At 37.4% G+C, this 27,913-nt stretch overlaps 1 protein-coding gene across 1 annotated transcript; it reads right to left on the bottom strand.

Moving 5' to 3' along the window:
* Positions 1 to 11: 11 nt before the first annotated feature.
* LOC112045303 (facilitated trehalose transporter Tret1) lies at positions 12 to 27,913 on the bottom strand. The gene is made up of 8 exons (XM_024081428.2): positions 27,666 to 27,913; positions 21,751 to 21,980; positions 19,794 to 19,964; positions 16,284 to 16,436; positions 14,317 to 14,443; positions 11,285 to 11,520; positions 6,375 to 6,569; positions 12 to 4,961 (listed from the first exon to the last, which is right to left on the bottom strand). Exons 1-8 carry the CDS (start codon positions 27,748 to 27,750, stop codon positions 4,695 to 4,697), a joined length of 1,464 nt encoding a protein of 487 aa, XP_023937196.2. The 5' UTR covers positions 27,751 to 27,913; the 3' UTR covers positions 12 to 4,694.

Raw genomic sequence — 27,913 nt, 5'->3', positions numbered from 1 at the left:
TTCAAGAAACATACTTTTATTTAACCAGATCCTTATTTACACGTCATATACTTTTATACGGGGGTATACCTGGGTTACCGGGGCCGATGTTGTATTGGCTAGTGGACATTCTCCTTTATCTCTCCCACATAAGGGATTAGAAGGGGATAGTGAACATATTTTTGTTCAACAAGTATGTAGACTTCCTAATTACGGTACTTTGGCTGTGTTCAACTCTTTTCAGGGTTGAAAAGTAAACATTTAACAATTATCGTAGTACTAAAAAATATATGTATCTCTTAATACTAGAATGGATTCACAAACTGTGATTTTTCTATATAATAATAATCTATATATGATAATATATGATATATATGATAATAATCTTCGCATTTATAAGCCGATTGTGGAGGTAGAATGATTTTTTTTATTAAAACAAGCAAAATGTACACCAAAATCATGAACAAAAATTTATTGTTTTTTTTTTTTAATTAAGTAAGTAGGTACTAATTTGTTTTGTATATCCCATCAAAAACAATAATCTAATTTTGCAGTACTATATAGGGTGTGAGTGATCAATTTTGACTGGATTACCAGAAAATTGTAAATATCGAAATTATAGTATATTGGTAGCAACATGGACAGAAAAACATTTATTAGCCTGACAAACAAATCTATTCTATATAGTTATTTATATATATATGTCTGGGTTAATTACATTATATTATGTACATATATACTTTATTATAAATTATAACATTCTAGTAATACTATCTAGTACTTAGATTCTAAAAAATCCAAATGGCCTTGTTTACTGAATCAAATTAATTATGATCATGATGATTCGTTTGTGAATCCAGTTTATTATTTGAGATCGATAGTAATATATAAGTAATATTCATATCCAAATGAAATATTGACAAAAAACTTAAATTATCTAGGTCTAAAAGTGAAATTTGTAATATTTATATTTTTTTTTATAGTCTATATAGGTAATAAAATCACTCGAATTTCGTAGAAAAGAAACCTTTTTTTTATGAACTAAAGGCGTTTTAAATGACGTGTATATGATAAAACCCATCACTATATACATATATAAAAATAATCACTATTTGGAAATAACTGAACAATGTAATATAATCAAGATTAAAAATGTATTTAACTTATTTTCATTTTTTGTTTTTACAGTTTTTATCATGTGATTTTGATTTAACATCATAAGATTTAGAATGACGAAATAGTTATAAAAATGTACATATTATTGTGACATATATTTTAACAACTTAAATATATGGTATAACTAGCGGGCGCCTGCGACTTCGTTCGCGTAAAATCTGTTTTTAATACGTCTAGAATCTAGATTATTCCGGGAAAAAGTAACCTATGCTCCATGGTATCTCTATATCAAATTTCGTTAAAATCGGTTCAGCGGTTTAGCCGTGAAAAGGTAACAGATTGACAGACAAACAGATTTACTTTCGCATTTATAAAATTAGTATTATAATATGTACATTTTTCATTGAAGTTCAAAAGTGATCTATTTCACAAAATCCTTTAAAATTCATTCTAAATGTACTATAAAATAATTGTCCACTTCAAATTGACTGCTAACTCTTCAACAATTATCGTCACATTACAATCAATTTACATAAAATCTTGACAAATTATGTATCAAACTGTCCTCATAATTTTTACTATCTATTGGTGTAAACCGCATGAGAATACGTTCAGTGGTCTTTGAGTTTATCTCGAGCAGACAGACTGACAGGCGCGGCGTAGTTGTGGTATAAAGATCAGTCAACTTGAAGTGAAGTAATATTGTATTTTATAATACAAGTCTACAGGGTGCTCGGGAGTACTTTCCGTAACTTCACGTTGAGTAGTTGTTTTTTAAAACTAATACATAGAAACTTTTTATACAAAGCAATTCAAGTAATTCCGACTATCCGTGTAACACGCGCCTTTATCTATCCTTGCATTTTAAAATACGTCAAACTTGGCTACGTCATAATTATAAGGGTGCCCCCTATTTTAAGATCTATTTACAAAACAAATATTATTTGCTCTGAAAATATTAATTTTAGAACACGTGTTCCTTGAACATTTTTAACTAATTTTCGGTAAAGAATATAACCCCTGAGTTCTGGGAAATTCTCCCGAGCTCCCTGTATAATAGGTACATGCTCTTCTAGAGATGTCTACAATTTGAGTTTGATACCTGTACATAAATAGATTTCCGTGTGACTATCGCGTAACCGTAAACGCGATCGTCCAGTACGAAAATATTGAAAACTGCCACTAGGCACAGATCGTGTTTAAAAAGTTATGGCATAACATGAATGTGTTTTTAATTACTAAGTCATACCGTAAGGAAAATCATGGACCACGACGATTATATTTTTTGTTAATATTAAAAATAATAGTCATCAATGAAATAATTGTTAAATACAACATCTCCGTCTTTCCGTTATAAATTATGTAAAGTTATATACGAGGTAATATTACAAGTAGATAGTGTATATTGCTACCAATATTTTTGCTCAATTGACACGTCTTTAATATTAAAAAGAGTAACATCAAAATATCATTCATTATTATCAAATATTGTAGTATTTCTGTATTAATCGATATTATATTTTGTTACAGTAATTAATTTTCACAATGGTGAAAACCTTTGTATGTAGATAAACTTGCGAATTGGAATTATTGAATAAGAAGATACTCGTACTAGGAAAAGTGTAATTCCATTTTTGACTTATTAAATAAATTGTTTTTAAAAAACTCATTTTATATATTATGTTTTTATAAAACTAAGAAACGTTCTTGTTGTAGGATTATTCATTTCGCTGCAGGCATTTGTTGTTCTGTCGATCAAATGGATTCTAACTGAGCAGTGTTCTAACATTTATAAAATAAATTAACTAAAAAATATGGGATTAATTATTACAAATGTAACAAAACTAGAGGAACAGAATAAGTGTAATGATTCCCGATATTTTATTCAATAAATAATTAAAACTTCTTGAATTGTCAAATTGATAAAATATCTCAGGCCATCTGACAGTTGAGAAATAAGTAACAATATGTAAAATTCTATTAAGGCTGTTAAAAAACTTCCATATTATTGTGAGCATATACGATAAAACAGATAAGAATGATATTTATATTAACATAAAGATTTAAATATGTTGTCTTGACTAGTCCTTATTTAAGAGCCGCAACAGCTATATTTTTGTGTTTGGATGAGGAAAATACATTGTATACCGAGCTGGTAAAGAAGTTATCACTGAATTAGTTTGTAAAGATACCTATTTAAAAAAACAAATTGAAAATTGAAAAAAAAAAATGCTTTTGTAAACTAGGCTGGTTATTTATTAAAATAAGTATCTAAATCTTGTAAATGTGAAGTTTTTTTTAACCTACCCTTATTTAAGAGTGTCACAAAATAAGTTATTAAACCTTGTTGCCCCATTCAAAAAAAATTTTAAAAATTCATTATTATGTGGAAAATTTCATTTAAAAACTGGTCAATTTTGCTTTGGTAGTTTTAGAATTATTGGTAAAAAAAAATATACCTAAATACCTTTAAATATAGTCCAATATTTAATAAAATCCCAAATTCAGAGCAAATTCAACCTTAAGAATTGAGTTTAAGGTTGAATTTGTAAATGAGACTACTTGAATTGAGTGCCAAGAAGTTGTGTTTGGCACTCATTGAGTGGAGACGTTTTTTGGTCGCTGATTGTGCATCCACTTTTTAATAGAAGATCGATGAGTGCCCTTTTTTTTTGATTTAATAAAAATGTGGGGTTTTGTTACAAAGTTGTTAAATAAACTACTTGGTAACGAAATGGAGAAAATATCACAAGCCAATTGACTCGAATGAAATATATATATTTTTTTAAGTTTTTAATACAAATATCACATTTCAGAATATTTACAAGTATTTCTAATATTATTTACACTTACATTTAATTGTTTGTTACATTTTTTATATACAAAAAAACAAAACGATGGGAAATTACATAGTAATTCGTATTTAACAGAGATTCTATTTTCTTTTCACATGGGAGCCAAATATTAATATTATTTTGCAGCATATTTATTTGAGTATTCTAGTACGTTAACTACTTTTAGCTTATAAGTATATTTATACAGGGTGCTCGGGAGTATTTCCCACAACTTCATTGCAAAGTGTTGACAAATCCACTTACAGAAGCCGAATTGCATAACAATTTTTTTTTAACTAAAAAAAAACTATGTTTTTAGACATAGTAATTCAAATAATTCCGACTATCCATGTAACACACGCCTTAATCTATCCTTGCATTTTAAAATACGTAATCGTAGTGGTAAGACTGTCGATATCGACGAGATATTGCAACTGGCACTCCGCACTTCACTAGTAAGCAACTTCATGATATTTATCAATGAATAAGTTTGGCTACGTCATAATATAAGGATGCGATATAGGGGACTCAATTTAAGATCTATTTACAAAAAAAATGTTTTTACTCCGAAAATATCCATTTTAGAACACATGTTCCTTAGACATTTTTAATTAAATTTTCTTTAAAGAATATAACCCTAGAGTTGTGGGAAATACTCCCGAGCATCCTGTATATAACACGCAGTTCCATTCATACCCTCATTCATTCAGTCATTCCAGAATATTCAGAACAAAAGTATCAGAATCACAAATTAAATATACAAAACTATACATGATTGGTTTCTACGACTGTTTCTTCCTTTTTCCGCCGTTTCTTGCCTTCCAAATCTGCGTATATGTCTTCGAGGTTACGCATCTTCGTCTCTGGTACGCAGAAAATGAGGTAGAAGACGTTTGCTAAGCATATGAAGCTGAATACCCAGAAGGTGGAGTGGTATCCGATCCACGTATTCAGCGGGGCGAATAGTTTGAGCAGTGCAAAGTCGGTGCCGAGGGAAATCGCCATGATGAGTGTTGCAACGGTGCCGCGCAGCTGTAAGTTAAAAATGTTATATGTAAGTACAGGTCGTGCTGATTAACTTGACACCTGGCTCGAATGATTTTGTTTTCTTTTTTTTTATGCTTTACAAGTTAGTGATGTTCAGTGAAGCTAACGGCACTCGACTGCACTCGTCGACGCCGTAGCCTATCGCCGCGACGTCGCCGACTGCAGTCGACTTCCGGCGGCGGTCGCCCACTGAAACCGACTCCCGTTGGCTGCCGCCGAGACGTCGCTGACTGAAGTCTGCGACGCCGTGGCCTGCCGCCGACTGCAGTCGACTGCGGTCGTCGGCAGGCGTCGTAGGTAGAGTTGCCGCTCGTGTAAATGAACCCTTACGTTCACATTTAAAATATTAGTGTAGATATAAAAGTTATAGTACTTTCTAACTAAGCTGAGGTCTAGTATATACTTACACAGGTACACTTATTATGCTTCGGTTGTGCTGTTAGTATTAGGTACGTATTAACCACAGCCGAAGCATGGCCGACTTTTTAACTGTGCGTGATTTAGTTAGACAGATGTGCGGGCTGTCATACATCGCTACCTGTGCTATAATCGGCCAACTAAAAGTTGTAAGTGAGCGGAGGCTCTAAGAGTATCGTAATGGTCACTAATGAGACAGATGCATCTAAGCAACAGAGAACGTGACGGCCATTATTAATCAGAAATGGTATGTTCCACTACTCTGTACCTACACTATATTCTGCCTGAAAAAATATAGGCTGATAATGATAGTGTAATAAAATTCTTTGTGGGCTACTTTGGGATAGGCGGGAAGAATAGATTGAGCAATGAAGGTGAGTGTTTGATGTAGACGCCCTTAAACCTGCACCCAGAGTCACAAACCTCAAGCTAAGACTGCTCAAGGCATTCTCTGCCATTCTACGGTACTACTTGGGTTACATTTTAATTTGATTTATTAACTAAATTGTCCTGACAAATATTGTGAATCATAACCATTGAACCATTGTGGACCTTAAAATTGAAAATGTCGACAAATGAACAAAGACTTCGTCAATCCAACATCGAGGCAATCCAGCTACTCGACGTTACGAATACAGTGAGAAGACTTAAACGGTCCAAACCATTTGAGTTAGTGTTTAGTGACTAGTGTAGTGTTGAGTGCTACATAGAAGATCACGTGAACAAAGTGACCTAAAGACGTAATAGTAAGTGAAAGACTAAGATTAAGTTATTGGACATTATCTTAGTAAGTATAATAATAATATATTATAATTTTAGGTTAAAGTTAAATTACTAATTAGTCACATAAGTAGACTAGATCGTAATTTTATGAAGTACCAAATTGGTACTTTACAATAGAGAGAAAAAAAAAATAACCATAGTTCAACTTTGGTTTTCTTATTTTTTTTTAAATCCACTTCTGAGTGTTTGTGTTCTTACTTGGAAGTTAAACATTTCGGTCATAATAACGAACGGCAGCGGTTGCAAGCCCGACGCGTCGGCGAAGATGCAGACACACAGCGCCATGATGGGCACCCAACCCGGTAGATATACTCCCGCGCTCTGCAGGTAGAACCACGCGCCGAGCAGACACATGCTGAAACCTGCCACCGCGCTCGTTACTGCTAGAAGAGGCTGGGGAAGAGGAATTACCTTATATTTCAGTAAAAAATAATTAAACAAATAAAAAAACCCGACTGCATAAAGTATAAAAAACTGAAAAGAAAAAAAACAAGCTCAGTCCAGAAGTGTAGAAAGCAATTAAACAGTCGTTTAAATAAGGGTTTTCTAATTGTAGATTTTTTAAACATGGCCATGATATACAATTTTAGAATCCCCACAAAAAGCTCTTGAATTTTATGGCGGGTTTTAAACAAAGAAAAATCAGTTCTTTAAAACGACATACGTTTAATGTCAAATAAAACCCACTATTACACGATATTGAACATATAAAACCGAACATTTACAAGAGTTAGGACATATGCGAAAAACAAACGCTACGGACTTCCCTGAGTACGTAAGGGAGCAAGCATAACCGCGCGTACGCATAGCTCGATGGTTCGGAACGCACTGAAGGGTAGAGGCGGCGGGCGGCGGGCGTCGACATGAAGATAGAGACGCTCGCCCGCCGATCGGAGAGGCCGCTCGGGTTTACGATAGTAACCGAGTATAACTTAATACAGGCGCTATAGTCTCCCCCTCCAAGTCACGAATACGCCTCGGGAGTGACTTGGCAGATCTACCTTTTTACGCTTTGAGAGGAGTTGTCCCTCAGAGAGATAAGGCGTCAACCCACTGACATGGTACTTCCCTAACAATACCCTATCCTTATCTTCCACTTCAAATGATGTAGGGCTAACAAGACGACGAATGCGATATGGTCTACAGCCTTGCGTCTTTCCTGTTGCCTCTTCACTCGATTAGCTGCTACCTTTGGCAGACGAGCAGCATCATTTTCAAAATCCTGAATAATTATCTTCATTTCCGAATCTGTGAGCTGGGCGGCTCTAAGTTCATCAGGCGACTTGTGAGGCAAACCGGCACCCACAGCAAAGGCACTCGCGTCCGTTCGGAGAATAAAAGGCTCATTAAAATCCGGTTGTCTGGGGATCGGGCTAGAAGTAAGTCTTACCTTTAACTGCTCAAAAGCATTCGACTCATCCTCCCCCCAGTGCCAACGTCGTTTTTTCGTTGTAAGATCAGTAAGTGGACGTGCAACCTCAGAGAACTGAGGAATAAACTTCCGAAACCAAGAGCAGGTCTGTAAAAAGGTTCTCAACTCTTTAAGGTTTTTCGGAGGTTTCATGTCCAGCACAGCTTGCACTTTACCTGGATCAGGTTCAATACCTACCACGTGATCTAAGTACTTCAGCTTTGGTCTCGCAACAACACACTTGTCTCGGTTAATTCTAATCCCTTCTGCTAACATTCTGTCAACCTTCGGTCGCATGTTTACCCTTTTGGCTGGATTCACCCTATAGGGAGGTACTGAAATAGGTGCGCACTCACCAGTATCGATTCGATGAACAGCAAACTTAGTGGGAGCTCCCCCTGGCTGGAAGATATCTTCATTCTTCTCCAATAAAGCCGATGAAGCATCCCGTTGCTGTGAGTCAAAAGAAGAACCTTCCTCTTCTCGTAACTGCAACTGCACCGCTGAGCACTGAATAGTCTCTTCCAGAGACTCATACTCTAGTGGAAAGCTGCCAGCTACGCGTGACATCGACCAACACCTATTACTAAAATCAAGTACCATGCCAGCATCGCTGATAAAATCCATACCCAACAAAGAATCTTTAGCATTTGGCAAAACTATAAATAACGTAGGGATTACAACTCCTTTCAAACCAACCTCGACACAAGCCGTTTCCACAGGTTCAGTTCGCACTGAACCATCGGCAAATTTTAATTCTAAATTTACAATTTTAAAACTAGTACCAGACTTAACTAAATATTTTCTAAAACTATTACTAGCTATACACTGTTTCGCACCAGTATCAATAATCGCACGTCCACGTTGACCGAGCACATCAATATTTAAAATCGGCCTACTACGCGGATTAACACATATACCACTCGCGGTAACCGACAAAAACGCGGACGATGACGACTGTTCATTCGTTGTCGATGTTTTCTTCGTACACGTCGGACAACGAGACCTGATGACGCCAGGGGCTCCACACCCAAAACAGGTAAGCGTGTAACGGTTGGTATCATTGCAAGGTTCGTCAACCGTCTTGGTATCCTCTTCCTTCTTTTTAAGCTTGAGGCAATTTTCTTTTCTGTGTCCGAAAATTTTACAATAAACACACTTTTCTCTCAACTTTCTTGTACTTGAGAATTGTGAATGTGATGATGGTGGACTCAGCACATATGGGGGTGTAACTTCCCGAATAGTTTCCGTAATTGCTAAACTGCGGCGGCCGGAACTATGACCCTCATTGAAAAGGTCCTCGACCCGTCGGGCTTCCTCCAAAAGCTCCATGAAGTTGGAACACGAGCTTCGAGCCACTTTCTCACGTATCCTTTTATTCAGTAGTCCATATACCATGTCAAGTTGTACATCTTCTCTAAGTGTTTGGGGCGGCAGCTGCGATAAAAGAGCACGCGCCTTACATATGAAGATGTCCGTCGCCTCTTCGCCTTGTTCACGATTGAACAACTCCCTATATATTCGATGTGGAGGTAGGCGAGGGCCGAATGTTTTTTTCAGTAAGTCTGTCGCTTCTGTCCAGGTATGCACAGACTGCTTCACGCCTTGCCACCAAGTAGCCGCGATGCCACCAAGAAGCATCGGCAGTCCGCGTACGGCGATTCGATCCTCCATACAAACACAGTCTTTGTATGTCTCAATTGCATCGATAAATGCCAGCACATCACTATCTTTAGTGCCATCAAAACGCACTGTGCATTTAGCAAAATTCCCCGTTGATACACATGACGGTGAAGATGGTGGTGCATCCACACTCTGAGCACGCAACACCTGCTGCAGTAGACGCGACAACTGTTGATCAGTCATTACGACCTGAGTAGGTTGAGAGGAGGCGCGGCTCGCGCCAGCGCCAGGTACCACGTCTGCGGCCGACATATCGGAAACAGACTCCTGATCTTCACTAAGTCCTGTTTGACTACGTGTTTGGGGCATTATGAATAAAATGTTCTAACACACAAAACCTACTCAATCAAACACTGAATTTACCAAGTCTTTAATCGTCTTTTAGGTCCGCGACCATTTTAGGGTTAACACTAGAATAATAATTGTTATTTGTTTTTAAATTGTTATTTGGCAAATTACTTTTCAATTAATTAATAATAATAATAATTGAAGTATAAAACGGCATTGTCCAAACTTATTAGGTATTTATAAAGTTTGTGAAAATAGTCTATTTCGCCGTTCGACGAACTTACTCTACCAATATTGTCTATGTTGCAACACGTTTGAAGCACTATTAATAGATATAAATAGGTAGGTATCACGACTACACAAAGAAAGTTCGTTAAAATAGTCTAGGTATCGACTATCGAAGTGTTAAACAATTGTTTGTAATATTAGGTTGTGTTGAACAAAGGAAACCCTTGTTTAAATTGTCTATATACACATAGATACAGAAAACGAATATACCAAGTTCGTTTTTAACTAAATTTTACAACACAAACACAAAACACATTTAGTCACAGTCATAGCCTATTTAGGTACGTAGGTACGTAGGCCACGAGTTGGGCACCATTTTATGGCGGGTTTTAAACAAAGAAAAATCAGTTCTTTAAAACGACATACGTTTAATGTCAAATAAAACCCACTATTACACGATATTGAACATATAAAACCGAACATTTACAAGAGTTAGGACATATGCGAAAAACAAACGCTACGGACTTCCCTGAGTACGTAAGGGAGCAAGCATAACCGCGCGTACGCATAGCTCGATGGTTCGGAACGCACTGAAGGGTAGAGGCGGCGGGCGGCGGGCGTCGACATGAAGATAGAGACGCTCGCCCGCCGATCGGAGAGGCCGCTCGGGTTTACGATAGTAACCGAGTATAACTTAATACAGGCGCTATAATTTGATACCCATATTGCAATTTTAGAAAAAAAAAATTTTTTCACCTCGAGTCTATAGCTTCTCACAGTCGTCTTGTTATTTTTTTTTTTAGTTTCACCTATCTAAGAACTTGGGTTATTGAGACAAATCTAACGATATCCTATTTACGTAAATCCTTTCAGTGGTTTGGAAGATAAGAGTTAATAAAGAATATTACATAGGTACATACATTCATACATACATACAAGATACGCGCGAAAAACATAACCCTTCTTGCAGTCGGGTAAAAACTTGATCTGGGCGATACGGATTCGCGATTATTCGGACTGTCAACCGTTAATACTTAGGTAACTGCCTATTTAGATATCTTGACTTTATCCCGATTATATTATTACCTAAGTATGTCAATGTCCGTGTCAGCCCAGTGGATATGACCCCTGCTTCTGATTCCGGAGGGTGTGGGTTCGAATGCGGTCCGGAGCATGCACCTCCAACTTTTCAGTTGTGTGTTGATTTACGAGTCGGTACCTCTGTACCGAGATTTGCGGTTATACGGTTTGTCAACCGTGAATACGTATATAACTACCCCATTTACCGTAGACAGATAAAGTAATAGACTACTGAATAACATCCGTCGTATTCTCTCAAAATAGAGAACAACTTATGCATGGACTCTACAAAGAAACGAGACAAGGCGATTAGATATACCTACTCTACTTAGGAAGGTACTACACTACCTAAGGTAGAGGTACCGTAATCCAAAACCTTGTCTGACAAAAGTAGAACAACGTAGGTAGATATACTAACCTTTCTGCCTGCCCGATCAACGAGTTGGCATGCCAAAAACGACCCAATGATCTGAACAGCAGCGAGCAAGATCGACTGTTTGTTCGGCGATAGCGCGATGCTGGTGTCCGGATCCTTCCCAGCTTGCGCGAAGATGTGGCTAGCGTACACCAGGACAGCGATGCATCCGCAGAACTCCCGTGTCAGGTTCACTATTAGCGCCACCCAAAAGGCTTTCAGTGCAGTTTTATCGCCAACTGTTAATGAAATAGTAGGTACAATAATTAATTAGGCCTACGATGCGCGCCGATGCCGATTAACATTAGGGTTATAAGATAAAGCGGCCCCTTACTAGAAAGGGCAGTGTTAGTCGACCTTTCACCAGGTGGACTGACATCAAGCAAGTCAGAGGGATGCTGGATGCGGGCGACTCAGGATCGTGAGGTTTGGACACAAAATGCCTATGTGCTGCAGTGGACTTTCATCGTCTGATATGATGATGATGACGATACGCGCCATTATCTCGTGAAGATAAAAACGACTGTTATTTAGAGTTTAGACCACAATACTGAAGTAAAACTTCTGTCTCTCCTGATTATACTTTTCGTAACGCATTCACCAGCCTACTCACAAAGTCAAGCGTGCGTCGAAAAGTTTTTTACATTACGGCACATGTGCGTAATGAGATACATTACGATATTGAAATTGGTGAAATAAGCGATATTTTACGAGCAAATGTGTTATAAAAAGTATTTACGTCTGTAAGCAACCATTTTAAACAGTTTGTGACGGCATTTTTACAAAATGGAAAAAAGTACTTTTATTTAATATCTTTGTCCATGTTTTTCCCTAGCTTATCTGATGCTAAGTTAAAAGAGATACTAAGGGAATATTTAACTTTTCTTTTATTTATTTAATCTTGAGTTTTCTGAAATCCCAATCAAAGAAAAATTAAGTACATTTCTTTCTTTCTAATTTTTTATCTTATGTTTTAGGTAGGTAGATACTTGTGGTATCTACTACCTATAGGCGTATATATAGGGGAGCAGGGTGGACCGTGCCCGCCCTTGAATAAACCCGTGCCCACCCTAGGATTCTGGGCTACCGATATGGTTCTATTAGGATACTAATAATAAAGTTGATGTTGGTGGTCAGGCCCACCCTAGGAAATAATCCTAGATACACCAATGCTACTACCTAAGCCATGCTAAATGGGTTATGCTTATTACGGTATTTATACCTTGTTATTCTTTCCTTTATATAACTTACGTCTTTTTAATCATTACCCTAAGTTGCTGCTTTGTAGTGACGGGTTGAGCGTTTTAGATCCCACGAAATTCAAAATTCTAATTACTAGGTATCTACTTACTTGCTAAGTAATGGGAGTTGGCACAATAATAATACTGAATCCTATCGACCTCCCCTACATTGTATTGCTGTTTTACTAGTAATTTACAAATCAGTTTTTCCTTCGCACTGACGCATTCTACCAATTGACCCTAAGAACGGCATTTGACACCAAACAAATAGAAGCAACCCAATTAAGTGGTGAATTGAAAATGATGGCCGGGCTCAGATATCAAGGACAGGACGGGAGGTCAGCGCGCCAATTGAAACAATAAAATGTGTTTTGATAACATTTTTATATGTATTTTGCATCCGCGTATTTCGTCCGTTAAGTAAATTGGGGCAGACTCACTGACTGGATGATTGGTAGACAATATTTGTTGTATCTGGAGCTTGTTCTAAGGAATCATAAGCCTTAGGTTATTTACCAACGGCTTTTGATATTTTGATACGGGTTTTATAAGTAACTACCGACTTTTAAGAGCTGAAAAGGCGAATTTTCTAATATTCTTCAAAGGGGACTTTGATTGTACATTGTAGATTCAGACATCTGTGGTAGATACTAGATAGAAACGTAGCGTCCCTTAGAGGGGCCCTGTATCAACATTGTAGTCTGACAAGTTCGTTGATGATACTCCCATGATATGCGAGTGACGGGGGCAAAGACTGTGCGGGTGTGAAATCGTGCGTGCGGGGAAGTGAGGTGCTTCAGTCGTCGGTTTTTTATTCACCGCTACACGTTCCTTGGCCCATCTTGTGAAAAACAAGGTGACTTCTTTGAATCCTCCTTGATAATATCTGTCTGTGTTTGTATCATATGTATACATGATTCTAAGATCCCAAGTTCGATTGTTGCTTTGCTGGTAATTATAATTTAAAATTATAACTATTGCACCCGCGTAATTCCCATTTCCGTTTAACTTAAAGTTATTCGATGAAAATGTTTAAATAAAGAAAAATGTTTTAGGTATCTACTTAAAACATAAAATATTAGGTACCTATAGCAAATCTATTGCTTGGACGTTCAAAGCGCGCTGATTTCTATTCCTTTTCAAAATTTACTTTATTATTTACAAGGACATATTAAAACGAAATAATAAAGAAATCCAATGTGCGCCTACTTTCGTACCTTCTATAATATCTATTGACGTTCGTTATTAGATTGTCGGTCGTTGATATTAGGTATACAAAACGAGGTACAGCTCGTGCCGATTAATTTGACACTTGACTCGAATGATGTTTGTACTGTGTTTGTATGGATATATTTGGTAGCCAGGTGTCAAGTTAATGCCCACGCTTACGGTTAATAAATCTCGGACACAACAACGAAAGGTTGGAACACCGCCTGCTTGTTTTTAATTGGAGGAAACAGGGAATATTGGTCTGTTTTGGCTTGGCTTTGGCTAGTGGGAGGCTTCGGCCGTGGCTAGTTACCACCCTACCGGCAATTACGTCCCGCCAAGCGATTTAGCTTTCCGGTACGATGCCGCGTAGAAACCGAAAGGGGTGTGGATTTTCATCCTCCTCCTAACAAGTTAGCCCGCTTCCATCTTAGACTGCATCATCACTTACCATCAGGTGAGATTGTAGTCAAGGGCTAACTTGTAAAGAATAAAAAAAAAAATGTTTAAAAGGTATGGCAAATGTCACATTCATGCAACTCCCGTGCATGCAATACTTTGTGATGGCTTAAAGTTTAGACTTACACAGTAGTCTCGGTGAAAATTTAGGCTCGCAGGTGGTCTGTTCGATGATCAACCTGTCCACCTCTTCACTGATAGCCTTATCAGTGTGAGGGAGAGACCGCAGCCAGCCCAACACCTTAGCTGTTTCCTGTAAACAAATAAATAACCTATGAAGTACCTAATTATCTACATCTATAAGAACATGCTAAACATACTACCGAATATAAATGGAACCGACTTCACCGACGTACTTCAGTTATTTTGATTTTAACATGAAATTACTGAACCGATTTACATGAAAATTAAATGGGACTAATCTGGAAGTATACTCTTTCAAACAAAAAAAGAATTTTCAAAATTGGTTAATAAATGACGAAGTTATGAGGTAACATTTAAAAAAAAACAAAAACCATACACGTCGAATTGAGAACCTCCTCCTTTTCAATGATCTAACGCGTTTATAAAAGCTGTTGTTAGAATCCATGTTTTTTTGTTGTAATCGTTTTCGTCGTGTAAAAAGCTCCCTAAAAATGCCGGTTTGTGTAGATGAATGGCATAAAAAACGGCCAAAAACTTGTAGTTTAGTAAAATATGGAGTAACGTTTCATTTGTAAGTATTTCTACCATAATTTTATCAAATCTATACTTATAATAAATCTGTAGAGAGGTCAATTCTGTACATGAAATATATTTCCAAAATAACTATCAGGGGGTGATTAGCGATCGATACTGATGCCAAAAATGCAATCAGTAAAATTTTTGTCTGTCTGTCTGTCTGTCTGTCTGTCTGTCTGTCTGTCTGTCTGTCTGTCTGTCTGTCTGTCTGTATGTTCTTTATAGAAACAAAAATTACTGGACGGATTTTAACGAAACTTGGTACAATTATTCTACATACTCCTGGGCAGGTTATAGTATACTTTTCATTACGCTACGATCAATAGGAGCAGAGCAGTGAAAAGAAATGTTGAGAAAACGGGAGAAGTTACTCAATTTTTTAAGCTTCCGTCGCGTGTACAGCCTTAATGGTTAAAGCTACATAGAAATCATGTATGACGGAAATATTCTCCTTAAAATTATCTATAAAAACTCAACTGCATATATATGTCTATCTTTTATGGTTGACTCACAATAACACGTGTAACTCCCAATAGCTTAGCAGTTCGGAGCTTTCTAATTATATTTGTCTACTCTTATGTTTATAACACTCATCACTCATCTCTAATAAGAAAGTTAACATTATTACCTATTCAATAAAAAAATAATCATAAAGATCGATAAAGAAACACCAAAGTTATACAAGAAATACGCTAAGCCATCGCGCGTGAATACAAATTCATGCTATATGGATTATTGTGTAACGGTTGCCGCGCTCGACGCGACTCGCGGTGGGAGGAATAAATAAAGAAGTGCAGCCTTAATAAGTAGGGTAGGGGTAGTGTAGGGTAGGGGTAGGGCAGGGGTAGGGTAGGGTAGGAGGGGTAGGGTTGGGATAGGGTAGGGTAGGAGTAGGGTAGAGGTAGGTTAGGGTAGGGTAGGATAGGGGTAGTTGAAAGTTTACAACGACTTTCACGCGGACGAAGTCGCGGGCGTCCGCTAGTTTGTAATAAAAACGATTTCTAAGATAGTCTAAGCGATGTGTTGGTTAGTCTGTGTAAAAATTACGCGTGTGTATATTGCGAGTCAATTAGGTATATAGTTGTGTGTAGTGTATGGACACATAATACACTTAATGGTGTTAAATGTTTTCGATGAGTTTACCTCGTCTCCCTCAAAAAACGACAGACTTTTTTGTTGGTGAATTTGGATGCGAAACAGGTCCATTCTTTTTAAAGGCCTAAGGGGTGTCCAAATAATGGGTAAAATTTACATAAAGTTACAAGTTTACCTATGTTTCCAACTTTTGGGCACACGCTTACCCGGAAAAAAGATTTTTTCTTTGACTTTAACCTCATTTTTTCCACATTTAATGATATATTTTAGCTACTGACCTCATTCTTTCCACATTTAATAAGGTAGGAGGGCGTGTCGGGCAATCGCAGCAGTATGCAGAAGTGTACCAATGGTATCGCGAGTAGAATCCACAGCACGGTTTGGAACGGCAGCAGATCGCCCAATATGAAGACCAGTAGATTACCGACGGTCTATAAACAACATAATTTTACATTTAATTAAAAAATTATAATTCATAACTTAAGCTTTAAGCTTAACTACCTAAATACCTACAACGAGAATAAAAGGTATGCTCCTATTACCCTATTCCCCTTCTATAGGTATATGTATTTATTTTTTCGTGGTTTCCAAAAGAACTCTGTTACTAAATTTACGATAAAAGTGTCACCTACAATGATTCGACGGTCTTATGTCGATTTGTATCCCGGTATATTGGTGCTGCCCCGATCCCTACCGGATTTTCAAAAAACCTGCCAGGGGTAGCGGCAGTATGCTCCCATTACCCTGTATCTTAAGTTATTTTTTCTTGGTATCCAATAGAACTCTTCTAATAAAATTTACGCGTGCGATAAAAGTGTCACTGTTGTCCCCTACCGGATTTTTTAAAAACCTTTAGAGGAAAAAGGCTCATTCTATTCGCCCCAGCGCAGGATAGCGAGCAATCGCAGTCCTCATGGGACACCTGGACTAACACCCAAGACAACTCATAGACCACAAGTCTTCAGCCCCGAAGGGGCTAGGAGAAAATGACTGGGGGGTTAAGATCCCCCGCGCCTTATCCGGGTAAGGAGGCTAAGCCTCTAGGCCCGGCTTTATGATCTGGGAGGAGGTACCTGCCTGCATTCTATTTAAATAATAATTGTTCTTTTATTGGAACTTGAAACTGAATATTATTTAAATAGTGACGATACAGACATCCTCCGTGGCGCAGTGTTATGCACGATGGATTTACAAAACGGAGGTTGTGGGTTCGATCCCCGCCTGGGCAGATTGAGATTATCTTAATTGGTCCAGGTCTGACTGGTGGGAGGCTTCGGCCGTGGCTAGTTACCACATTACCGGCAAAAACGTACCGCCAAGCGGTCCAGCGTGTAGAAACCGAAAGGGATGTGGTGAGATTGTAGTCAAGGGCTAACTTGTAGAGAATAAAAAAAAACATATTGGTAGGTGTATCATAAGATCCCATTTCTTTCGTGATACACTGTAACTGTTACGGCGTCTGTGATTCTCACATTCGCAGCACGTAGGTACGTGTATAAGGAAAAAAGTTAACTAGTACATCAATACAATAATTACGAGAGAGCAGTATAATAGTAATTAGCTCACTTATTTGAAAAGATTTTCCCGAATAAATTACGAGTTTCAGGGAAACATCGAAGCCAGAAATCAAATCTATACCTACTAACATTATAAGGAGGTAAAGTTTGAGGTATTGTCCCTACAATACCTACCTCAAACTTTACCTCCTTAAAATGTATGGTAATTGTAATCTCTGGATCTACTGAAGCGATTTTGAAAACTCTTTTATCACTAGAAAGCCACGTTATTTGTTAGTGTTATTCTACTATATAAAAATAAGTCGGGTTTTCCTTCCTGACGCTATAACTCCAGAACGAACTAACCGATTTCCACGATTTTGCATTCGTTGGAAAGTTCTCGGGCTCCGTGAAGTTTATAGCAAAGAAAATTCAGGAAAAATTTCAACTTAGGGTAGGGTTAGGGTAGGGGAGGGTAGGGGTACGGTAGGGGTAGGTGTAGGGTATGGGTAGGGATAGGGTAGGGATAGGGTAGGGATAGGGTAGGGGTGAGTACAAGTAGGGTAGGTGTAGGGTTGGAGTAGGGTATGTAAGGGTATGGAAGAAGTGCACTAAAGTCAAAGCGAAGCTTGACCAGGTCCGCTAGTAGGCTATATTTATCCTCGTATTCTCACGAGAACGGGAGCTAACGGGAGCTAACAGGAGAATATTAATATTAGAGCTACGGGTAAACCTAATTAGGTTTCACCCGTAGCTCTAAATTTAATATTAATTTTCCGTGAGTAGCTCCATATTTTAGACGCTCAACTTTTTTATTTACGAACATTCTTGATTCTGGTAGCCAACTGGGTTACTAGGTAATAAAAAATGGCTATTAAGTTGTAAGCAAGAGTAAAAAAGAACATATGGTTAGTAACAACTAGTATTCTGGTAACTACTAAATCACGGAAAATTACTGTACAGAAAACTACTGTTTAAATGATTAAATTTCTACCAAGCACTCTATGAAAAGTTTAGATTCTAAACTGTTCGTAGAATGGTTCTGACTGTTCTTGTGAATATAAGGTCTAAGTAGATTTACAGGATTTACAGACGGGACAGCAGGGTTTAGTTAATCTGAGGAATCTGCTTACATAGTGATAGATGCCCTTGTCAAAGATAAGATGGGTTTATACTAACAACTAATTCATTCGAATCGAATAAATTATTTTTATCTTAAAAGAACATAAAATATAGGGCCTAAACCCAAAATAAAATAATTTTTAGAACCCGCATTTTTTTAATTAAGTAAATAAAATGTATTTTTTTTATTAGCTGACAACATTAATTAAGAATTTTTATCATGGCAACATGCTTGAACTCACATCCTGACAGATTGTCAGTGATCTTCACGTTCGTTTATGGCGTTTTTAAAGCAATTTAAGGATTTTTTTGTTTAATGCTTCTCTGTCTACGATTTAATGTTTCTTTTTTACTTGTGTCTTATTGACATTTGACAATATTACATGAGGTTATGGATACACCGGATATGAATTAAATTCCAAATGCTTTTATTGGCTGTTTTGAACACCTTTACTGTATTGTCTATGTTTAATTTGTAGACATAGACAATACAGTAGCAAAATAAAAAAAAAATATCTAATTAATGCGGGTTTCAAAAATTCTGAAAATTATTTTCTCAACAGCAATTTGTATCTCCTATCAGTAAAAAATACTATTGATCTGCTTATAAATTATGAATAATTAAGGCCCATTTTGGGACATGTCCTTTATTATGTAAACCGCCGACCCGCATTGGAGCAGTGTAGTAGATCGAAGTTCCATATCCCCTCCCTATGTCCTCCCCATATTTTACGGCCTCCGTGGCGCAGTGGTTTGCGCGGTGGATTTACAAAACGGAGGTCCTGGGTTCGATCCCCGGCTGGGCAGATTGAGATTTTCTTAATTTGTCCAGGTCTGGCTGGTGGGAGGCTTCGGCCGTGGCTAGTTACCACCCTACCGGCAAAGACGGACCGCCAAGCGATTTAGCGTTCCGTTACGATGCCGTGTAGAAACCGAAAGGGGTGTGGATTTTCATCCTCCTCAAGTTAGCCCGCTTCCATCTTAGACTGCATCATCACTTACCATCAGGTGAGATTGTAGTCAAGGGCTAACTTGTAAAGAATAAAAAAAAATATCCCTAATGGTCTCTTGCTATTTTTCATTTCATCCTACTCAGACGGGACACTTTTTCGTGCGTGCAGCTGGCGTTCATAAGACGTTATCAGATCAAAAAGTACACCTGAAGCTCACCTGAGAGAAGATAACAAATGTGCCAGTCATGCCCCGAATGCTGTCCTCACTGATCTCTTTGACGTAGAGCGGGCACACCACGAACCCTCCGCCGGAGCCGAAGCCTATGAGCGCGCGCGCCCCTATCAACGCGACAGGGTGCGTGCAAGCCAGCTTCACTATCCATCCGAGCTGGAAACAAATTATATATAGCTATACAAATATTCCATCGTATCAACAAATATTAGGCTCACTTCCGAGCTTGAGTCTTCTCTCAGAATGCTGGCCCAATGCGGTTTGGCAGACTTCACACACGCAGAGAATTAAGAAAATTCTCTGGTATGCAGGTTTCCTCACGATGTTTTCCTTCAACGTTTGAGACTTTTTTTATATTAAGATATAGATATTTTTTATTGAGCGTATTGGATGCTATGACGATCATTTATTGACGTAACAATAACTGTTTAAAGTCCTCTTCGAGGCATGGGTGCCTAATACCACCAACTTTTCAACTACGTATAAGCTGCAAGCTTTTGTATTTAAATAAGTAAATTAATAATAATAGAATCCCTGCTAGGTGGCCAACCATGTAGTCATGTTAAGATTAATCAGTAGGTAAGTTAACCGCAAACACAAATGCACTGTATACCCTTACTTTCACAGTCCGATGGGACGGTAGAGGCTTTACGTACTTTCCGAAGCACGGGGGTGTACTAACAACGTTAACTACTCAACTCCAGGCAGCTAATAAATTGTTCTTTTAAGAAAAATCTCAATAACGTATTTTTTGATGGCTTGATTATTCCTTATTCGAACCCTGGACCTCATTATCTGAGTTGCAGCTAACCACGGGACTACTGAGGCAGTTAAGTATCTCATACGTAAAATATCTTTAAAATAAAGGCACGACAGGTATCTTCTTGGCTGCTATTCCGTCTATGGTACAAGTATCTTTACTCTGGTACAAGTAAGTGTGTCGTACCTATCGTATATCGTATGCGACGCGGCTGTCAAAGATGAAAGTTCGCTAACCTGATAGACTAAGAGCCCGTAACCCCAGACCTTTGTGGTTTTATAAAAGCTGAAAGTTTGTCAGTTTATGGTCCTACCATAAGTAAGTACGGTAGCCAATTATGGAGTTTGAACCGTGTGGCTTTGGGAAGTAGCAGGTTGTAAGGATCCCGACCCTCAACCGTTTAAGTATAAAGTGTATTTTTTTCAGGTTTTCTACGGCATACTATGAGAAATTATATTCCCAGTCGCCAGTCACTACAACCCTTCGAAAAATCAATTTAATTTGAAACTTCAAGGGTCGAAGGGTTGCCATGAAGCCAAGTATATGGTAAAAAATCATTTCTCATATTATCACAGAAAACATATGTATATTATGTCGATAAATATATACAAAAATTATACTTTATGCTTAGACGGTTTAGGGTCTGGATCCTTAAAAACCTGCTACCTCCCAAAGCCACCATGGCCAACTCCAAAATTGGCAACCGTACATACTTATTGTAGGAGCATGAGCTGACAAACTTTCAGCTTTTATAAAATGACGAAGGTCTAGGGTTCACGGGCTCTCCGTCTATGACTGTTTATTGAACTCATGGCCCTAATCGTTTTCTACGCGTCTCCTATTGCTATCATCTAGGAACGGTAAATCACCATCGACCTAAGTAAAATGAAATCACCCGGTATTACGTCTTTCCCGGAAGGGTTTTCCTTAAAGTTCATTGTAGCATGAGCCACAGCTGAATCTGCTTACTATATCAGCGAAATAAATGTATTAGAACGGATATAAATGTATTAGGACGGATATAATTCTGCTATTTTCCGTGAAATATCGACTAAATCGTGAGCAACGCCTGCCTGATCCGACAAAAACTCCTCGACGTACAAAATCACTTCTCAAACTTCGTCTCAAATTGTGTCAAATTGTAATACATAACACCTCCATGTGATATTGTGTTAAACTTACCGTTATGGGTAAAGATGCACATAATAGCGCATTTTTTCTGCCAAATCTGTCAGCCGCCGCGCCATATATGAACACGGCTATTGGTGCAAATATGAACATAATAGACGCCATCCAGGAGACGTCTTCTTCGGTGAGCCTCGTAGCGGCAGGGGAGGAGGTTCCCATCAAAAGCGCCTTGTTTGGAGATATCCATCCCATAGCTGTGCCGTAGGCCAGGATTGGCATGCATACTGGAATTTAAATTATCTATACTAATAATAAATCTGTAGAGAGGTCAATGTACATGAAATATATTTCCACAATAACTATCAGCATTAGTGATCGGTACTAATGCCAAAAATGCAATCAGTAAATTTTTTGTCCCTCTGTCTGTATGTTTGCTATAGAAACAAAAACTACTCGACGGATTTTAACAAAATTTGTTACAATTATTTTCCATTTTCCTGGGCAGGTTATACTTTTCATGACGCTACGATCAATAGGAGCAGAGCAGTGAAGGGAAATGTTGGGAAAACGGGAGAAGTTACTCTAGTAATAATTAATTGATAAACATATCGTTTTAAAAGTTATAGGTATATTATTAGGACAAAAACAACGTACACGTACATTTACACACATCGCGAATTCGCTCCAAGGTATCTAGTTAATGATATTCAGAAATTAAATTCTTGGGAGACAAATTTTTTTGGGTACCTATCAGTGGCGAAGATGAATATTTTTAAAAGGTAAACGGGCGGGAATCGGCCTGTATGGACGCTTCGCTGCTTTCTCTAGATCTACTGAACCGATTTTGAAAATTATTTTACAACTAGAAATCCACGTTATTTGTGAGTGGTATAGGCTATATTTTATCCCCATATTCTCACGAGAACAGGGACTACGCGGATGGAACCGCGGGGCGTCGGCTAAATTAGATATACTACTCAGACTCTTATGATTCGCAGCTTTATAGGCTTGTTACTCCACCAACGAGGCAATCGTATTTTTTTTTTAAAGAATATTTGCCATATTTCCGATAATATGACCAATATTCCTATTCCCCTCCAACTAGTCGGGAATTATTATATTATATTATAGGAGTGGGTACGACAGTAGACCAACGGGGTGAGGATTAGAGGATGGACCATCATCACCGAGGGGTGGTGAACCACCACCCCTCGGTGATGAGTCCAACCGCTCTTACCGTTGAGCTATTGAGGCTATAGTGCTTAGTTTATATTGATTAATTATTATTATTGTGTAGAAACAGGGAACACGTGCGCGTTGCAGATTGCAGTTGGATTCAGTGTCGGAATATTTGGCAACAATCGTTAACCCACGTGATGGGGAAAAAGTGTTACGATTTCAGGTGTTTATTTTCGGTTATTGGATTACATATATATCTATCTACTATTATAAGTATCTATATTATAAACTATCACACTAATATTAATATATAAAGGCGAAAGTTCGTGTGTAAGTGGGAAAGTGTGTACGGTAGGTAAGTGATCGTTTATTGTTTATTGTTCCTCTTTTACGATACTGAAGCGATTTGGCTGAAATTTGGAATGGAAATATATTTTACTTTGGATTAACACACAGGCTACTTTTCATTCCCGAAAAATCCATAGTTCCCGCGGGATTTGTGAAAAACTGAATTTCACGCAGACGAAGTCGCGGGCGTTCGCTAGTACTTTATAAAAATAGAAATCGAGTTTCTACAGATTATTAGAAATAAATTACCAAAAATGGAGATTGAAAAAGAAGAGAGACGACAAAAACGAATTTGTAAATTTATTTTATGTGTTCTATGTTTGCTGTTGAAGTTTATATGAAAATCATAAAAACTTTTCATTGAAAATTTCTATAACAATAAAAATATATGCTCAATATACAAGTATACCTACTAGTACCTACTTAGGTTTCGTTTGGTGGTCAAAAGCAAAAGATCATTCACGAGATCTCGAAAATCGCTTGACGTAGAAAACAGACAGACATTAAAATGTGCGCGAGTGAGTGCGGGTTCCGTTTTTGTATTGTGTACGTTCGGAACCCTAAAAATGAAATTTGGCAGGGAAGTAGTTTATAGTTAGTTCTAGGGGCGGACGAAGTCGCGGGCGTCCGCTAGTACTATTATGTGTCTGATGCCACATCCGATTATTTTCATATCTCCAAAACTCTTTATATTTAGATGCTAAAATTATGATTGAAATAGGTAGGATATACTTACTATATTTATGTACCTTATATTTCAAATAGCTAAATATAGCCTCTATACTTAGCTCATTAGTCTAATTCTATTCGAATCGGTATTAAGAGTAAAGAGATTAAGAGTTAATCCGAATCTTTATGAAACAGAAATTAAATCTATTTTAACCACACAATCAAGTAAAGTCATACGTTGCAGAGAAATATTAAACTTCTACCTCATTACAGATCTTATCACTCGGTATGCCATAATTATTAGACAGAACCAACCTCTTTGTACCTTTAATATCTAAATGTATATAATAGTAGGGGAGCCGACGAGGGGATTTTTGTAGTTACTTGAGCACGGCAGATGAACATAAGGGAGTATACCTTGCACGATGTTCAGTAAGTACCTCCACCCACTCATATTTAGTGGAGGTACGTTTAGGACAACCAAAAAAAAAAAATTAAGTTCAGAAATACTTAACCAGCACGTCAGATTAAAATAAGGTTGGAGTTGGTAGCTAAAAGGTTGTAGGTACATTTCGAAATCTGACGATTTGAGCGTAACGTAATGGAATGGGAGGGTTTCAAACATACAAAATTATATTTCTTGTATTTCTGTTATCGAGCCACGAGCGCGGATAATTTTTAATTACTTAAATTGAATGAAATAATCTCCAGAATAATCGCTCATGTTTTCTGATGATATCAGTAAGCCAAAGTAATAAAAATCGTCTTTACAGTCTGTAGTTTTTTTCCTACCGCTGAAAGCGAAAAAGTATGTAACCATTTATTCTTGCTATCATCTAATCTACCAAATCTAATCGATTCCCATGACGCTTTAGTAACTGCAAATTTAGCATCCCGGGCTCCCCTACTATTACTTTTTTTTTCAATCTAAATACCCAAGACTCAGAGTCAGTCATGGCTGGACCGTTCTCATCTAAAGTATGCGTTATTAAGTTATCAATGATAATGATTAAGCAGGAAGCAGTTTCGTCTTATGATCGTCAAAAAGGAGATTTTAATAAAGTTATTTTTTTTTTTTAAATAAATTCTTTATATGTTTTGTGGTCAAACTTGGGTCACCGCAGAATATGTAAAATTCCTATAGGTAAATGTCCAAAACCACATGCTAATTTACTCATTTACTTATATAGAAAATAATTCATTTATGATATTCGATGCTAAAATAAATGAATTAAAATAATTGATTTTAACTCAAACTGGTTCTTGGAGGCATTGCTTGAAGGTTCCATAATTTGGAGCCCCGTGCCCCGACCAACTTGAGCTTGGGCTTGGCAGGATTTTAAATATCTTGTCTACAAAAATATTAAATGAATATTGATAAAACTAGGTGACGGCGCGCGGTTTTACCCGCGTGGTCGCTGTTCCCGTAGGAATATGTGTATAATATATAGTCTATAGCCTTTCTCGATAATTGGACTATCTAACACTGAAAGAATTTTTCAAATCGGACCAGTAGTTCCTGAGATTAGCGCATTCAATCAAATAAACAAACAAACAAAAAAACAAACAAACTCTTCAGCTTAAAAATATTAGTATAGATAAGTTATTAACAGTAGGGTGGATTTTAAATTTTTGATCAACGACTACCTAAATAAAATGGGTAAAATTTTCGTTTGCAAAGTTGGTTTGATTCGAACGAGTTTTATTATCCCTATCGCGACAATGGAGGCTTAAAAACGTCGCTCAGTTAATCTTCTTTTGGGAACATAAAATGAATTTATAACAAAGTGTCAATTCGAGCCTCCATGATGTACGTCTACTTAGGGAACCAAATTTTCTCACATCAACGTATGTCTATATGTGTATTGTTACATACCATTTTTAAACGCGTTTAATATTCAAAATTGGAATTCATTTTATTCAACTCTATGTTTTCAATAGCCGAACTAAAGTGAAAGATAGAGAGAGACGACAAGATGGTGGCAGTTGATTAGGTCACTATAAAAAAAGTTACAAATTTCATTAGTTATCAAGAGAGTATTTTACGATCCCAAGAATCTAGACCTATGGTTCCGAGACTTGGTTGCTAACTATGGGCCTCATTAGAAGGCTCAGAGTCACACAGCGGGCGATGGAACGATCTAGATATGCTAAGAGTATCTCTGCGTGATCGAATCAGAAATGAGGAGATCCGCAGAAGAACCAAATTCACTGACATAGCTCAACGAGTTGCGAAGCTGAAGTGGCAATGGGTGGGGCACATAACTCGAAGAGCCGACGGAGTACGGACGTTGGGGTCCAAAAGTGCTGGAATGGCGACCCCGCACTAGAAAGCGCAGTGTTGGTCGATCCCCCGCCAGGTGGACTGACGACATCAAGCGAGTTGCAGGAATTTGCTGGATGAAGGTGGCTCACTATCGTGATGTTTGGAAGTCCCTACAAAAGGCCTATGTCCTGCAGCGGCTGATATGATGAGGATGATAATGAAGAACCCAAAATTTAGAATGAAAATAGAGTGGATTTGTAGTTTTGGAGCACGACGGTCTACGAAACGTCATGCAGCTATAATGCGGGTTGAAGGATTAAAAACTTTATCCTCAGATTTAAGAATAATAGGCAGATAAAGCACACGGAACACGACGGTGTCGTAGCCTTTCCAAATACAAAATTTAGAAACGAATACATTCTCGAGTTAGTACGACACGAAGCGTCGCATCAGTAATTTAATTTTCAATATTGTTCAAGAAAAATGGCGTCTTATGTTTTTAAATATTTGTAAACTGCTTACAAAAACTAAGATGAAGAGAGATAAATAAATAAGATGAAGAGTTTTTTTATTGATTATTATATTAATTCACGTAATTGTTGCTAGTGTTAAATTTTGAAATACAGATTATGAAAAAAGTTTATATATGCGGATGTCTAGAAGACGCGTGTCGTTTGGTTTTTTATGGGTTTTATCGGCTTCACCGCACTGCTTGTAAAGACTCAATCTGGACATTCTTTATTCTGTGACTTTATCTAACAACTTTTTTGTTTACATAGATGTTAGTTTCGCAAAATTAAATTGCTGTATTCAAAGTTGAGCATTTGATGACAAAAAAGGGTTCGGGAAATGACTCCCGACTTTGAGCTGTAAAAAATTAACATTACAGCGCGTTTAGGTGGGGGTTTGTTTTGATGGGGGTTGGATTAGACAGAGACCCATGTCAAGTGCATATGTAACGGTTCCCTAAAAGACGGTTAAATGTAATTTTGATTATTTAGAATTTACATACTTACTACCTTACTAAGGTACTTACTTAATAAATAATTGACCCAGCTAAAGTTATTCTGCCTTATAAATATATTTCAAACAAATGCACTACAAACGCGGTTAACAAATTAATATGGGGTAGAGATTGAAGGCTTAAAAATACTTTAAGACCAAGTGCACAAGGTTTTAGGCTAGGGTAGGCACTACAAATACAAAGTCAAAGTAAAAATTAATTTAAATATCAATTAGGCTTAGTTTACAAGCTTTTTTTGAAACGTTAGTTAATGATATAAGATAATGATGAAAATTAAATCAATACAAATTGTATCAAAAATCTTTTGCTAATATAGATTCAATGTGGGTCTGTGGGATAGGCACTGCATTTTGAATCTATGAACACAATTTTGTTTACGACTTATTCTCAAACTTTCATTAAAATCGGTCGAGTCGTTTCGTATAATTGAGACCACAGCCACCTGAACATATCTGATTTAAGGGAAAACAAACTTAAACTTACCGACTATTGACATTAAAACTTGATTGTGTTTGCTTCCGTGGTTTACCACCTTTTCAGACGTAACTTTGTACATTTTATTCACCATTTTAAAAAACAACACTGACTAGAATCACCTTTTTATTTATTTTTAATTTATTAATATTTAATTTCAGAATAAAAATAAAATAATTTTGAATTTCGAACGCGTCACGAACGAATTGTAGCGTCAATCCCGTTTCCCGCGCAAATCGAGTGACGCTACGGAGATA

This window comes from Bicyclus anynana, chromosome 2, assembly GCF_947172395.1.
Source record: "Bicyclus anynana chromosome 2, ilBicAnyn1.1, whole genome shotgun sequence".
In the NCBI taxonomy this organism is placed as follows: Eukaryota; Metazoa; Arthropoda; class Insecta; order Lepidoptera; family Nymphalidae; genus Bicyclus; species Bicyclus anynana.
This window is presented reverse-complemented; position numbering and strand designations above follow the sequence as displayed.